We start from the raw sequence: 15326 nt of genomic DNA on the forward strand, positions 1-15326 counted from the left end.
GACAGCCCCACACGGGGCCTGGTTGCTGCTCTGCCCACTTACTTGTCATTAGACCAGCCTGGGGTGGCCAGCATCAGGGCCGAGAGGTCTGGGGGGGAAGCGGGGCCAGGTGGGCGGTCCTGCCTGCAGCCCTGAGCAGCGTCAAGGTGGGACCCCAGTTGGAGCAGGACCCTAGCTGTGCTGCCCACTTGCCAGCCCAGGAGGAGGTGTCTTGGCTGAGAATCTGCTCCCCAGGACACCAGCCTCTCAACCCCAGAGCCGGCCTCTCAGTGAGTCAGGGGAAGCCCTTAAGGGGAATTGGGTGCTGGGGGGCTCCCTCCAGGCCTCCGCTGACAGAAAAGAGAGGAATGCAGGGCAGGATCTCAGGCCCCTGGGACCCCCAGCCCAGCCACACCCCTGGCAGTGGGGCTCACAATGTCCTGTGGAGGGCACAATTGGCTGTGGAGGGGCTAGAGGACGAGGCACAGTTTATCTGGTGGCCTCACTTTCTGACCCTCTTCCACACTCTGAAACCAGGCTTCCCTCCCCGGAACTTCCGTGGGACCCTGCCAGGGGCACAGAAGTCAAGGGTGTGATCAGGATCCCTCGACAGTGTCTGCCCTCCTCCACCGTGACCCTAGGGGTCCAGGCCCCACCCCCACCAGACCCCATGTATCTGGTCCTGCTGCACCCCCAGGAACTCAGCTCCCCCCACCCTGAAACCTCTCTAGGTCAAGCTTATCTTCAAATCACACACCTGGAGCAGCCCCTAATGGCAGCAGCCCCTGCCCACCCAGGCTCCAGGTGAGTTACCAACCTGCTCCTGTCCCCAGGCAGCGTCCCCTGGTCCCGTCTGCTCCTGTCCCACAGCAGTCACAGGAAGGCCGTGACTTATGAGGCCCCTTTCTCCAACGTCACTGCTCTGGCTTATCCCCACCCACCCGGAGCCTCCGCCCCTTCCCCATTCCCCCACCCCCCGACCAGCTCTTTCATCTGCTGCCCAGAATGTCTCTCCAAGAGCCGGGGAACACAGGCCGAAGCATGAAGGACCCATCACCCCGCAGGGCCAGGCCCAAAGCACCAAGGGACAAACACCTGTACCCCTCGCTTCACAGGGCCTGTCCCAGAGAAGCCCATGGGTATGCCTCTCAGGGACCAAGGTCACCACGTCGCCCCAAGAGGCCAAGCTATGAGTAATGGGCAGGGGGTTTCTGGCAGCCTGGGTGAGTGGCAGCCTGGAGCAGCAACTGGACTCCAGGGTCATACCAGCAGCCACAGCCTCCCCTCTCATCTAGCATCCCAGGACCTGTGACCCCAAACCTGAGCCATTTGTGGGACTCTCCAATGCCCAGGCCACCCCCACTCTGCCCTGCCCAGCCTCCTCTGCACCTACCCCTTCTCCGCAACCCTCCCGGTCTGTGAGGGCCAGCCAAGCACAGCCCCTCCCAAGCCCTCAGCCCACCCAACAGCCTCAGGGCCTGACCCAACCAAAGCTTGTGGTGGGGGTGGGGAAAGGTACCCAGTCTAGGCCCCAAGCCCTCCCCTGCTGGACCCCAGGACACACCCCCCAGAACCGCGCAACCCCAACCTGGACCAGCCCCCTCTCCCAAGTGCTCTGAGGCTGTCAGGGCCCCTCTGGGCTCAGCTTCTGGAGGCAGAGGTGCTCTGCGGGAGGCAGGCACAGCACAGGGCCCTTGGGCTGCTGGCCAGCAGAGGCCACCATCCAGTGAGGGCTGTGATACTCGCTGGAGACTGGGAGGGGCTGGAGGGCAAGTATCAGGGGCTGGATGCTGCTGGAGAGTAAGGCCCTTCCAACGCCCATGGAGGCTCCTGTCCTCCCTGGACCCACAGCCACTGGGCAGGCACTGCTGGATCCGGCCAGCTCTCCAGCCTTGCTCTAGGTAGCTTGAGACCCCTCTGGCCTCCGTCCTGCCCTGTGGCTGGTGCTCCTGCAGCCAGGAAGGGTCTGAGGACCTGAGGCAAAGGCAGTCCCGAGACCTGCTGTGGCCTGAGAGCCACCTATGGCTTCGGACTCATGGCTGGACACCAGACGCTGCAGAGCAGGTGGGCCCTGCAGACCCAAGTGGAGGTCAGCAGAGGGCGCCTGGCCCAGCAGCCTGATAGCACTGACACACATGACCTTGCACACCCATGGCTCACAGGTGCTTGGAACATGCGTGTACATAACGACACAGCCCACCAAGGTGTTCTCAAGCTAGTCAGGTCCTCAGCACTCCCGGGAGGACCCCATCCAGCCCCACACCTGTGCATCCACCCAGGAGTCCCTGCATCCAGCAGGTGCTCCATGCACCCGAGCCTCACAGCCCACCTGGCAGGGTCAGAGCTCAGCCAGTGAGAGTTGCCCTCAGAAAGGGAAGATTGGAGAAGGAAATGGCAACCCACTCCAGTGTTCTTGCCTGGAGAATCCCAAGGATGGCAGAGCCTGGTGGGCTGCCGTGTATGGGGTCACACAGAGTCGAACACGACTGAAGCGACTTAGCAGCAGCAGCAGCAGCAGCAGCAGAAAGGGAAGGATGGGGCCAGGCTGGCCCCTGCTGGCTGAGTCCTGTTAACCTTCTGGAAGCTACACAGCAGTTGTGGCCCTCACTCCAGGGTACAGGTGGGGCCTCCGCAGTGGGGAGATGGCCCCAAGAACCTCAGTCCTGATGTTCAGGAAGGGGCCCTCAGGGCTGAGCAGAGCTTCCCTGGGCCCCTGGGGAGGAGGTGCAGGGGGCAGGGCCTCCACGCCCAGACAGTCCCCAGGAAGCCCTGCTCCCTGTCTTCCTATCAGGCCCAGCTCAGGGTACAGGGACGCAGGAGAGCCACCATCATCTGGCTTGCAGGCCTGGGCCTGCTGGGCAGGGCCACCATCTGCAAGTGATTACTGGACACGGTGGCAGCAGAAGGGTTTGTGTATAAAGCAGGGGCCAGAAAGATGAACGGGTCATTGGGGAAAGTTCCCAAAAAGGAAGCTAAGCTGGGCAGACTAGGATTGAGGTGTCTCCTGGTCAACTCTGGAGCCTTGGCCAGGAAGCCTGGGGCAGACAGGTGGTGGGGCTGGCCAGGCTCCAGCTGGTGGTTGGCCTGGCCTCCTGGAGCCAGAGCCTGGGTGGGACAGCAGGCAGGGAGCTGAGGGTAGCTGCACGGCCGACAGGTGTACTCTCCAGAGAGGCAGAGGCCCACCTGGTCATCACAACTGGGACTCAACTGAGAACAGGCTCTAAGACAATCCCACCAGGGACCACACCTGCCCCAAAGTGCTGCCCCGGGACAGGAGGACACGGAACCACCCAGAAGGCACAGCTCTGGTCCAGAACCTCCAGTGGCCCCAGGTGCCCCGGGTCAGGAGGTGTCAGGAAAACGAAGGTCCAGCTGGCCATCTGCTGGCTGCCCCATGTCTAACCAGGACAGGAGGGAGCAGTGCCAGTCTGTCCTTACAAAGCTGCTCTCCCAGACACCCACCCACTGGGGACCTTTTTCCCCTTCGCTGGTGAGGGTGATTGCCCAGACCACCCTGTGTCTCCAGGTGCTTTGCTGTGACATCAAAGCCCCAAGGGGGCAGGGGAGCTGGATGCTCAGGCCCTTGCTGCCAAGCCAGCCAGGAGGATAGGGCTGGCAACCACCTGGGCCCAGTGCTCCCATGGGAGCCCAGTGGTTTGGATTGAGGCCAGGCAAGCTGCCACAGGTGAGCATTAGTGTAGACAGGAATGGGAAGAGGAGGTGAATGCAGTGCCCAAACCTCAGGCAATTTCTTGCAAAGAAAAAAGAGAGCAAAGTTAAAGTCGCTTCAAGGAAAATCAGGCCTCGAGCACGTGTGGCCGCGTGCAACACCGAGAGCATTTATTACCGAGCTCTCTGGGGAGGGGCTGGGTGTGCTGGCCCTGCAGCAGCAGGGAGCCCTGCCTGCGACAGCACCTGGCTTGGGTCCCCCGAAAAGTGAGCACAGGGGCACAGAAGTGCCCCTACTCCCACAGGCATGTGGCTCTTGGGTCTCGGCTGAGGCTGTCTTCTTGCACGTCTGGCGTTTCTCGGGTGGAATGGAAAGAGGGAGCAGGCGGAGCGACCGCTGCACCGGCCTTGGCGCCCTACCAGTCCTGGTTGTCCCAGCCATCGTCCACCGTGGGTGGCGGCGTGGCCTTCTTGGCGACCTTGGCCCGGCCCTCCCCACCACCACCCCAGGCCTCCCCACCGTCGCTGTTGTCGCTGATCCTATTGTTGGACGCGGACGCAGAGCCCGAGCCCCACACATCCCAGCTGTCCGAGCTCCTCTTGTCGGCCGAGGCGTCCGCGCATGTCCAGCTGTCGCTACTTGGGGACCGGTGGGCCCTGGCAGGGTCGGCGCTCCCGAAGGCCTCCCAGAAGCTCTGGTCGAGGGTATTCTGGGAGTTGTCTCCACCACTGTTCTGGTAGCTCGGGCCCTCCGGGGGTCTGGGACAGACAGGGCTCTCTGAGCTTCCAGAACCAGGTCACCACGGGGGCCCCAAGCCACCTGGCCTCCCCTCAGCCTCTCCCTAGCTAAGTCTGAGCTCCAACCCAGAGTCCCGGCCTACGCCTCTCAGAGTCCTGGAGCCGTTGTTCTCAAGGGCAGAGGACACCCAGCCTCGGGGTGACTCCACCATGGCGTTGAGGCCATGGAACCTGATGCAAGGACTCAGGCCACTTGCCATCAGCCCACCCTCCATCAGTCCCACCCACATGGAGGATGTTTCAGAGGAAAATGTAAAATACTACTTTCCTGCAACAAATAACGGGAAGAAAACTCAGAGACTTGACCCTTCTCTGCACTGTGGAACCAGCTCAGGACGAGGCTTCCTCACCCAACCACAACCTCACCACTGAACACGTCCAACAGCGCCGGGAGGAAGCAGCTGGTCCACGAGGAGGCAGACCGACAGCACCCACCTTGGCAGAGTGGCTGCCACTCTGGGCCGGACATAAGCTCATCCATCAGAGCCCCAGGGTCCCATCCGAGTCAGAGGAGGAGAAAGCTGGCTCACCTGGCTCCCAGCAGGAAGGCCTGGGCAGAGCCCTGAGCGCTGGAGACCCTGAGGAGGTGGGTCAAAGCCCAGCGGTCCTTCCTGTCCCTCAGCCTGTCCCACAAGGGCAACGCTGAGACCACCCCCACCACCTGGGCAGCAGTAGCTCCCGAGGGAGAAGGCAGGGCTTCAGAGTAAGAGACTGAGGGACCGACATGCCTCCCTGCACCTCCAGGGCTCCAGGGGCTTTTGACTGTCACCCAAGGCCCTGGGGGAGACGCCCTGCCTCTGAGATCTGGGGGAGATCTCAGAAGGAAGCCTACTTTAGGAAGGGACACAGTATACCTGTCTGATGACTCCTCTGCTCTCCCAGAAAAAAAGGTAGTGACGTCCCTCCAGCCCCGGCTGCCAACTCCCTGGACCTGGAAGAGAGCAGAAGACAGTTCAGCTGGGCTCTGCTGGGAGCGCACAGTGTCCAAAGGCCAGGGTGAAGATTAGAAATGCCGTGACACCACCAAACTCAGGCCAGTTTACTGGACAGGATCGGACGGGGACGGCGGGATGCCTGCGGTGTGGGCACAAGAGGCTACGGCCGGGAGAGCCTGCGGAGAGGCTCTGGGCCGGGAAGCAGGATGAATGCGCCCCCACGCATAGCACTAGGCGGAGAGGCAGGCCACCCACAGCACGCTCACCAGGAAGGTTGGCCGCAGCAAGAAAAGAATGAAAGAAAACAGCAACAGGTTAGTGGCTGGGACCAGCGCTCGTCCAGGAGTTTCCATGTTCCTCAGGCTGTCGGCACCGGAGCGTCTGCCTGACCCCTTGGTCCTACAGGCCCTTTGGGCCATGAAGAGATGCGCATGAAGCGCTGGCCCTCCCCACTCACGGTTCCAGGTGCCTTGGAACATGGAGACGTGTCCAGCCGAGCCTGCATGTCAGACGGGGCTGCCCTACCTTGGACGCCAGCTCAGAGAACCCACTGGACACATCATCAAAAATCTTCCCCTCCTTCACCTGGCAGATGGGAACAGCGTCGTCACAGCCCAGCAGACGCCCACTGCCTGCACTGAAGGCTGCCGCCCACCAGCACCGGCTCCAGGGGCTCTGTCTCTGCGCTGTCCCCTCCCCAGAAGCAAAAGGGAGGGCCAGCCGACCACCCTGCAGCCCAGGTGTCTCACTGGAACCCCACCCCTGGTATTCTGTGTCGCCCTCTACCTCCCACACAGGCTGGCACTGCCCTGCCCTGCCCACCCCATGTTCCTCTTGCCTGTCTGGGCCTCCAGGGCAAGCGGCAGGACGCACGCCCAGCCAAGCAGGAGCAGGTGCAAGGCCAGGCCTCACTGAGCCCAGGACAAGGGCCCACAGGCAACAGGCCGCCAGGGACACCAGGGAGTCTGAGGACCCAAACAGAGCCCCCAGGAGCAACTGCCCCTCGAATGAGGGCCCGGGGAACTGAACGCAGCTGAACACCAGGAGTTCTCCCCATGTTACCTTCTCCTGGGCGGGTTTAAGGACGCTCTCATTCAGACTGTGGCCCAACTCCGATGCCTGTTATAAGGAAAGACATGTGGCATGTTGTGGCATGTTCACTTCAGGATGGCGAACTCTGCCTGTGGAGGGAAGGTAGCTGACAATGCCTAGCCGCTAGCACACAATGCTCCTGGCTGTTGTGGAGACTAGGCACTGGCATCCTTGGCCTTTGGGCTCCTGAAGAGCCCCTGTTGTCCCTCATACAGACAGGTGTACCCCCAGTCCCATCTGCCCTCCAGGGGGCCCCAAGGGAGCTCAGACAGAAGGGATGGAGCTGGGGGTTGGGGGAGGCCAGGCCAGGCCAGCGGCTCAGGTTGGGGGCAGGCAGGACAATGGGGAGACAACCACAGTGCGGGGCACTGTGGGACCGGACTCTCTCAGGTTATTCAGCTGAAGATAATTAAACCACACCACGAAAAATTCCCTGTAGACCTCAGGGTACCCCGGCCCATTGGTACCTTATGGCAGCCCTGAGCTCTGGATCCCATGCCTCCTGCCTGTGACACAGATACTCAAATGGGAGCCCATCAGGCTGGGGAGCAGCTCTGAGTGTGAGCACATAGAAGCACCAACATGCAGGCTGTAGTCCAGGCGTGTGCCGGATACATGGGGAGTGGGGGTCAGCGGGCATGCACAAGCACAGACGGGGCCTTACCAGCTCTGGCTGCTGCTTGGAACCCCAGAACTTTACCCAGACAGCGTGGGGAGACAGGGGTGGGGGAAGAGAGAGAGCAAGGCGGTAGGCGCCATGGTCGCGACAACCAGGACGGGGTTCCACAGGCACCGCACCGTCTCTAGACCCAGCCCCTCCCACCTGACCCTCCCAGGATGACAGGAGCAGGCGGGGTGGAAGTCAAGTGAAATGGGGGCTTAGAGATGTCCCTGAGTGGGGCTGGAGGAGCTCAGCCCTCAGGGTGGGAGGGGCCCGCATGGCTCCGAGGCTCCTCTGCCGGCCCCCAAAGCCATTATCCCAAGTCTAGAACCCAGCCCAGGGCCAGACACCACGCAGGAGACCACCAGGACTGCGAGCCAAGGTTTGAAAACAAGACAAACACCGGGCCCCGACGCAACCACAGGAAGGGACGGCACTAACAGAGACAAGGAACACTGTATCACTGGGACAAAACCCCCATCTCCAGGGGGTGCTGGGTCTCCCACCCGCGGCTGCCCAGACCCGGCGCAGGGCCTCCTTCCCCACAAGGCCAAAGGCACAGTGGCCTCCACCTCCCAAACCCACAGGCGCCTGAAGTGACATGGAGATGTGGGAGCCTGAGAGACAATCCCGTGCGGGCCTGTGGGCGCCTGACTGCTGGTGTAAAAAACTCCTCCCCTGACACAAGGCACGCAGAGGCCACCCAGCCTAGAAGTCCCCACAGTGCCAACGCAAAGGCTTCCTCTGGTACCTTCTGACTTGCTTGGGACCCGAACTTTGTCGCCTGGAAGGAAGCACAAAGAAGGTCTTCTGGTCAGCTGCCCGACACTGGCTGCCAGAGCTGCGCATCTGCAGGGCCTGGGTACCCAGGCCTGTTTCCTGATGGCCATGAGGACTGGCACTCACCCCACAGTGGCTCTCAGGCCCTGCAAAGCTGCCCTCCACACCTGCTCCCCCAGGAGCTAGACCATCAGGGTCGGGTAAGGGCACCCAGGGCAAGGAAGCAGGCCCGACGCTGACCTTTGAGCTCTGGACATGGGGCCCCCAGGCAGGGTGGGGCCTTGTCCAGTGGGCTCTGCTGTTCACTGCTGAGCACAGCTAGTCATACTTCTCACCTCTCCCCAGCACCCTGGGTGCTCTCAGAGTCTCTGGCAGAGGGGCCACTCACAAAAACCCCCATAGGGCAGACGAACTTGTGGCTGGAGCCCCGTCAGGACCCCTGGTTGCCTGGCCTGTGATGTTGCAGGACGGCCTGGTACTTACGCCCTCCTTGGCTGCTGAGGCGAACCTGCTGGCTCCGGTAGCAAAGCTGCTCCAGCCCTGCAAGGAAGCCACACACAAGCCATGTGGCAGCTCCACGCGCAGACACAGGAGGGCATCCTTTGCACCCATGCTCCATGGGAAAGACACAGCCAGGGGCCCCAAAAGCAGCTCAGGTCCAGTCCCTGGAGACAGGCCTTCCCACCAGGCTGCAGGGGTCATGAAACCTGTTCTGCTTTCTGAGTCCAAGGTCATTTCCCCTGAGCCTCCACAACAGAAGCCAGTCATTTGGATTAAATTCCCACTGAGCCTGTGCCTCCTGGGGAGATGTGGAGGGACCCTCATGAGGAGCTGACAAAAGACGCTCAGCTTCTGAGGGTAGGATGGAAGGGACACGGGGACACAAACTTCATACCCTGGGAGGCTCTTCTGAAAAACAGGCCAGGCTGACGGCCCCTTCTCCCCTGGAGCAGACTCAGCCCAGAACCCATGCAACAGGACAGCCCTGCCAGGAGGGGCAGCCAGGTAGGCTCCACTCAGAGCCCGAGGTCTCCGGGGAAAACGCGCCTTGTAAACCTGGGGCATGTGTGTTATACGTTGTAGCCAAAGTAAATGAAAGACAAAACACAAGAGGGATTAAACCCTGTAAGCCCAGCTTTAAGGTGTGAAGTCAGTGAAGGAAAGGGGAATGGGCCACTGCAATCCTAGGATGGCTGGTCTTCAGGAGGCCCTGGGGCATCGGGGTTGGGGGGACTGGGACGGCATCCTCACCGAGTAGAGGGACGACATGGCGCTGTTGAGGAAGTCGTCTTCCCTCTTTGGAGGCGGCACCGTGTTCCCAAACCCCACATAACGGTTCTCCTGGGCCCTGGGGGACACAGGCAACAGGGCTGCTGCTCCTGACAGCCACAGGGGGCAGAGGCACCCAGACCCAGACACCGAGTCACTGCCGGACACACCTGTCCACAGGTCAGGCAGGCTCCAGGAAGGAATCACATCCTTTCTCTCAGTGGTTTTCTCTCACTCAAGCACCCTTCTGAAGCTGCCACTCAGGACTCCACAGGGCCTGCCAATCTTGCACCCACCGCACACGTGGGCAGCAGCCCCAGCCACTCTCACAGTGCCCTCTACTCTCAGCCTCCCCTGAGCCCACCTGAAACCCTACCCTTGATAGGAGCCAAGGTCATCATTCAACCAGTCTTCGAAAGCCTTGTCCCCAGAGGCGGTGGAGTTCTGCACCTGGCCGGAGGCTCTGCAATGGTGACTCAAAAGTTAGAGGCCAACAGAGGGCGGGTACATGCCCGCAAGGGTCTCTGGGAGGTGCAGTCACGCCCACCTGCTCACTCCTGGCTCCTCTGAAAACTAAGCTCTGAGCAGAAGGCAGCTCAAGCTTAGGCTCAGTGGCTGAAACTGGTGAGCAGAAGGGGAGGCGCGGCTCTGGGGGGACGGGAGCCACAGTGGCTTCATGCCGGCCTGAGCCTGTGGGGTGGGGCGGGGCACAGGGAAACCAGGGGGACCAAGGCCACAGCAAGCACTGGCCCACGGTCTGGAGCCCTTCTGACCAGAATCTCACTACTGAAGAGGGAGGAGGAAGGGGCTGGGCTGAACCCAGCACGGAGCTGGCCAGAAGGCTGGATGAATAGCTACCGGTGGGCAGAGGACAGCAGTGTCCTGGGCTGAGGTGGAGTCCAGCTCTGGGCGGGTGATGACTCCAGAGACCATTCTTTGCCTTCAGCCAGAGCGGCCACCTGCCAAGGGAACTTGGGTCAGAGAGCAGGGGCCCATCAAGGCGGCCTAAATGCCCCTGACCGCAGTGCACTCCCTGGCCCCCACACAGCCCCTCCAGCTTAACACCACGGGCTGGGGGCTCTGCTGGGTGTGGACGCCAAACGGGCAAGCTGTTGGTCTCTGAGGTCCCCTTTCTACAACCCAAATGATGGGCCTCCCCCAGCAGGCACTGTAGTTCTCAGGGAAGCTTTAGCTGCATGCACGGAGGTGTCTGGACACAGCGCTTCCCGGAGGGTGGGAGGAAAGCCCATCCTCAGCCCAGTAAACCACAGGGCCCCCAAGTCCTCCAGGAGGGAAGAGCCAAGGCCATGCATGCTGTCTCCATGTGGATGGCACGCGGCCTCCATGCTGTGGTCAGAACCGCAGAGGAGCTCAGTGCCCGCGGCCGGAGCAGCCTCCACGTGGCGGGCAGCCTGCCTCACCCGGTCCCTGAAGAGGGCAGCAGCCCTGCTGTTGTACTTCTCCTGCAGCGACCAGCAGGGGTCGTAGTCCTCCTGAGACTCCAGGAACTCTCGGAACCGAGCGTTCCCGCCCGCCTTCATCTTCTCCAGCTCCACGTCCTTCCACTTGTCCATCGTGACGGAGCGGACAAAGCTGCACAGCAGAGGGCTGGCCTCATCACCGATATCGCCCCCTGATTCAGAGCCCGGGGGTGAAAGGGGCCGACCTACATGGGGCCCACTCCTCCCCACCCCTGGGCACTGACCTGAGGTGAACCCCAAGCCCACGGTGCTTCCCCGAGCACTCCAGGCAGATCCAGATGCCATAGGTCACGCTCACCCACTGTGGGTTGAAGGCGCCGCACTCGAAACACACCTGCGAAGGGTGTCCAGGGGCTTGTCCAGAGGCTGAGGCAGGACCCAGGGACCCCCAAGACCCAATGGTGGCCCCAACAGCAAGAACAGGGAGGCTGGTTATGAGGCCAATGGTGACAGGGAGACCACACACTACCCCGAGAGGTTCCTGAAACCTGAACTGGGTGTCGAGGAACAGCAGATGCTTACATTGTTTTCATCTTGCGCCCGAACTTCCTTAAGAACTTTCCTGGTTCTTGGGCTGGCCATGGTGCTGAGAAAAACAAGATTTTCACAAGAAAATCAACCGCCAGTGCAAACACACTACCAGATATAACCTCAAGGAACCCCAAGAAGCTGCTCAGAAGCTGTTAGGGAACAGGACAGCTCACTGCAGGCAGCGCGGGGGCCCTTCACTGCGGGAACTTGCTCTCCAAGCGCAAGGAAAAGCCCAAAGCGGTGTGGATGCTGCCAGGCCAATAAAGTGATCATGAGGAGCAACTTGCAGTTACTAGAGGGCCCTTACCACGTTGCATCAAGACAGTAATTTATGGAATGTCGGTTTCTGGTGAAGCTCCTAGCAAAGGGCTGGGCTTTATAAAATGTGCTCAGAACTGGCTGCTAAATCTCTTTTCCTGCCTTCAGGGCAACATACTGGACTCAGGCTGATGGTACCTGAAGTCAGGGAGTCCCACATTTTCGGTCCCGGCAACGCCCCACCTGCCTCAAGCCAACGCAGGGAGGGTCCAAGCCTGGGGCAGAAGTGGTGGTCCTGACTGACATGGGACAAGGCTGGCCTCCCAGGGGCCATCTGAAGGATGGAGGTGACAGAGTGTATGGCCACAGCAGGGCATGGGCAGGGCCTATGGATCTGCAGATCTGTCACAGTGCCTCATGGGGATGCTGTGGCAAATAGCAGCCACATAGCCTGGGCTGAAGAGAAAAGCCATCTCTTCACAGATCTCCTAGCCTTGGCCAAGTTCAAGTTCAACGGTGGCCTGTTTAATTCATGACCAGGAAAGTTGATACAGTAAGAATCAAGCCAGGGAGGGAAACGGTGCCCAGCACGGTGCTGGATGTAAACTAACCCTAACCTGGCCGGGGTCCTGGGACCAGAGTGTGCACACTGTCCCTCCAGCTTCCCTGGCAGGACATGTCTCGTTGCAGACACATAGGCCACTGTCAAGAGACAGAGCCACACGCCTGGGTTGCCAGCAGTGTTTGTAACCTCCGACCTTGCGCCCACTGTCTGAGAGGGGCCTGTTCCCGCCAGCTTCCCTGCCAATGCAACAGCATGAAAACCCAGGAGCATCTTGGTCTGCATCTGCCTGTTACCTTCAGTTACTTCTCAAGGGGACCCGGCTTGTCCCCACAACCATGCTTCCTGAATCTAGAATGCCAAACACTCACAGGATACAAGGCAAACAGCAGTCAGAACTAGGATGAGCCTGCCCTGAATTTGTAATTGTGTAAAAGAAGGCAGAGTGAGGACTGGCAGAATGACAGCGGGGGAAACATGTAAAAGTGAACTCACATGAAAGTGAATGATGTGGGCTGGATTTAAGAGCAACTTTTTCTTTGCATAAGAAGACCCTTTAATTCTGTGAAATACTAACTTCAATACATGAGAAACAAATACCTTCTTTCAAAACCATAGTTTATCTTGAAAAAGAATCCAAGAACTCCTGCTTTAATACTTGAAATCAAGATGGTAACACACAGCTCTCTGCAAGAGGACGAGGTTTCAGTAAACTGTGAACCAAGACATTTTTTCTCAGCTCATGAGAGAAGTCACTTGTCAGACTCTAGAACACTGTTCCCTGAGTGGGAACTTCATCAACACCTGAGATTAAAAGGGATGACTTAAGCCCACCGTTGGGGGTGTCACCAGCGACAGAGACAAATCATGCTGATCTTTCTCTGAAACCACCTGAGCACTCAAAGCACCTGCGTGGAAGGACAACTGTTTCTCATCCTAAAGCTCTGTTACTTGTGCACTTCTGGAGAGTGAGGAAGGGATGCCAAGGCCAACTTCAACACTAGTTATCCCCTGGGCCGTCATGACAGCCCCATTTGGCACAGAAACCCATGGGGACTGGACCCTTAAGCCTGCACCAAATGAGCACAATTATCTCTCAAACATCTGTGGTGGGCGAGAAGCTGTTTAACAGGGCAGATGAGAAACACAGCCCTTCTACTAGACGTACATAAACTGAGGGAGGATTCCAAAGTCCTCTCTCTCGGTTTCCTCTCCCTCCCGCAACACGGTCACCCAAGGCCAAGGGGTGGCTGCCACTCCCGATGAGACCCACCTCTTCAACACCAAGAGGAGGATCCTTCCCTCTGAAAAGTGGAAGACCTTTCAGAACTCAGAAAGAGGCCTGACCGGACCCTGAGTCTGGACCACGTCTTGGATCCGAAGGAGGGGACGGGGCAGGGCCGGCTAGCCCTACGGAAGGGGTGCAGGTGAACAAGGGCCTGTGACAGTCTCAGCGGAAAGAAGGCTGGGGATCTGGGGCGCCCTGCAGGGTGGGTGGGGGTCTGGGCAGGGACGGCCGGAGGAGGGGTGCTACGTGGGTGGGTGGGGGGCTTGAAGGGGGACCGTGGACCAGCCCCGGAACGACTGGGGGAGGGCGAGGTGGGCGCTTCCAAATCCTGTGGATGGCTGCCTCGAGGTGGCTGGGGGTCTGGCGGGGGCGGCCACCGGGAGGGGCCGTGGACCAGCCCCAGAGGGAACCAGGACCTCTAGGTCTCGGTCGCGCGCTTACCGGGCAGGGCGCTAGATCCTTTGGGCCGGGTCGGACTGGGGTCAGGGCGGGGGTCTCGGCGGCGGTCGGGCCAGGGTCTGCCGTGCCGCGAACTGCACAGAGGACGCGCGCCGGCCGCCCACCCGGTCGCCACCCGCTTCCGGCTACGTCGCGCTTCGCAGGGTCTCACGGGAAGCCGGGGGCGGGCCGGCGAGGCGGGACTTCCGCCCTGCCAGCTGGGCCGGAAGCGCGACCCTCCTCCGTCGCTATAGGGACGCGTCCTCCTCCGGGCTGCTGTGCTAGAGCTGTTAGTCCAGCGGGGACCGCGGTGTCCTGGAGACCGACAGTCACGCTCACCGGCGCTGCCCCGTCAGGATTCGGACGGGATAAAGATGGCCTGCTCAAATTAGGATGATTCACGGGGGTTTACTTACAAGGGGGCTGATTAGGAGGGTGTGAGCAGGTTTAGGGCACCGCAGGAATTCTGCGGGAAGCCAGTGCTGGACCGGCAGAGCTGTGACGTCAACAGGTTCCAAGGGGATGGGAGAGGTTCCGACTCTGGAAGGACAGTGTCCTCGGCGCCGCGGCTCCAAAGGCTCTGTCATCTCTGGTTGTGGGCATGGCGAGCCCAAGGTGATCCAGTAGGAAAAGATACAGGAGTGAATACCAGCTTCTCCGGTCTCTTGCCCTCTGGTCTCCCGATTTTGCCTCCCACTGGCCAAGCCTACAGGTGTAATCTGAGGTAGAGAAGGATGGGGGTGGATGTGGAGAGCAGCTAGAGATGTTGCAAGCAGGCTGCAAAGCAGTGTGAATAGGATGGTCCCAAGTATGGGAACTATGACTGTAGGAAGAGTAACTGTCCAGACTGGTGATCTCTCTCTGGGGAGTGTAACTGCAAGTGATGTTTGGTTTTGTTTTTACTTTGTGCTTTTCTGTATATCCACACACTCTGGATTGATCTGTGTAACTTTTGGAGTGATCCAGTTGCCTGGTCGCTCGGCTGGTAAAGAATCTGCCTGCAATGCAGGAGACCCCATTTCGATTCCTGGGTCAGGAAGATCCCCTGGAGAAGGGACAGGCTACCCACTCCAGTATTCTTGAGCTTCCCTGGTGGCTCAGATGGTAAAGAATCTTCCTGCAATGCAAGAGACCTGGGTTCCATCCCTGGGTTGGGAAGATCCCCTGGAATAGGGCATGGCAACCCACTCCAGTATTCTTGCCTGGAGAATCCCCATAGACAGAGGAGCCTGCCAGGCTACAGACTCACAGAGTCTGATAAGACCAAGCGACTAAGCACAGTATGAACATTTTTACTGAGGTATAATTTACATTCAGTGATTTACACTCAATAGGTTTTGAGAAACGCATACCCCAGTGTAACCTACACCATAGGACATTTCCATTACAGGCAACTACTGTTCTTATTTTTATCCCCATTTCTTAGTTTGCCTGTCCTAGGACTTTACATAAACAGAATCATTCAATAAGTACTCTTTCAAATGGTTTCTTTCACTTAATATTTCAGCTCTTCATTCCTTTTATTGCTGAATACTATTCCATTCAATGAACATATCTCACTTATCCATTCACATATTGGACAATG

At 59.6% G+C, this 15326-nt stretch overlaps 1 protein-coding gene across 7 annotated transcripts; it reads right to left on the reverse strand.

Annotated features, from left to right (window-relative positions):
• Nucleotides 1-3849: 3849 nt before the first annotated feature.
• Nucleotides 3850-13874, reverse strand: ARFGAP1 (ARF GTPase activating protein 1). Of its 7 annotated transcripts, none has more exons than XM_068986926.1 (14): nucleotides 13745-13874; nucleotides 11187-11250; nucleotides 10889-10998; nucleotides 10605-10776; nucleotides 10042-10142; nucleotides 9560-9646; nucleotides 9166-9262; nucleotides 8398-8454; nucleotides 7886-7918; nucleotides 6444-6500; nucleotides 5907-5966; nucleotides 5301-5377; nucleotides 4977-5024; nucleotides 3850-4407 (listed from the first exon to the last, which is right to left on the reverse strand). In XM_068986926.1, exons 2-14 carry the CDS (start codon nucleotides 11244-11246, stop codon nucleotides 4065-4067), a joined length of 1302 nt encoding a protein of 433 aa, XP_068843027.1. In that variant the 5' UTR covers nucleotides 11247-11250; nucleotides 13745-13874; the 3' UTR covers nucleotides 3850-4064. The 7 variants fall into 7 exon arrangements, with proteins under 7 accessions (XP_068843027.1, XP_068843025.1, XP_068843026.1 ...); XM_068986924.1 differs by having other exon boundaries at nucleotides 10605-10791; XM_068986925.1 differs by lacking the exon at nucleotides 13745-13874 and adding an exon at nucleotides 13289-13396 and having other exon boundaries at nucleotides 10605-10791.
• Nucleotides 13875-15326: the final 1452 nt, after the last annotated feature.

The sequence above is a fragment of the Capricornis sumatraensis genome, chromosome 15 (genome assembly GCF_032405125.1).
Source record: "Capricornis sumatraensis isolate serow.1 chromosome 15, serow.2, whole genome shotgun sequence".
In the NCBI taxonomy this organism is placed as follows: Eukaryota; Metazoa; Chordata; class Mammalia; order Artiodactyla; family Bovidae; genus Capricornis; species Capricornis sumatraensis.

What these genes read in the sequence shown, in the direction of transcription:
- ARFGAP1 (XM_068986924.1), bottom strand. Translation starts at nt 11,246, where the DNA reads ATGGCCAGCCCAAGAACCAGGAAAGTTCTTAAGGAAGTTCGGGCGCAA. An exon ending in CTGCCCTCTTCAGGGACCGG is followed by an intron (nt 10,143 to 10,604) that starts GTGAGGCAGGCT and finishes TTCCCTTGGCAG; the next exon opens with GTGGCCGCTCTGGCTGAAGG. An exon ending in TTAAACCCGCCCAGGAGAAG is followed by an intron (nt 5,967 to 6,443) that starts GTAACATGGGGA and finishes CCCATCTGCCAG; the next exon opens with GTGAAGGAGGGGAAGATTTT.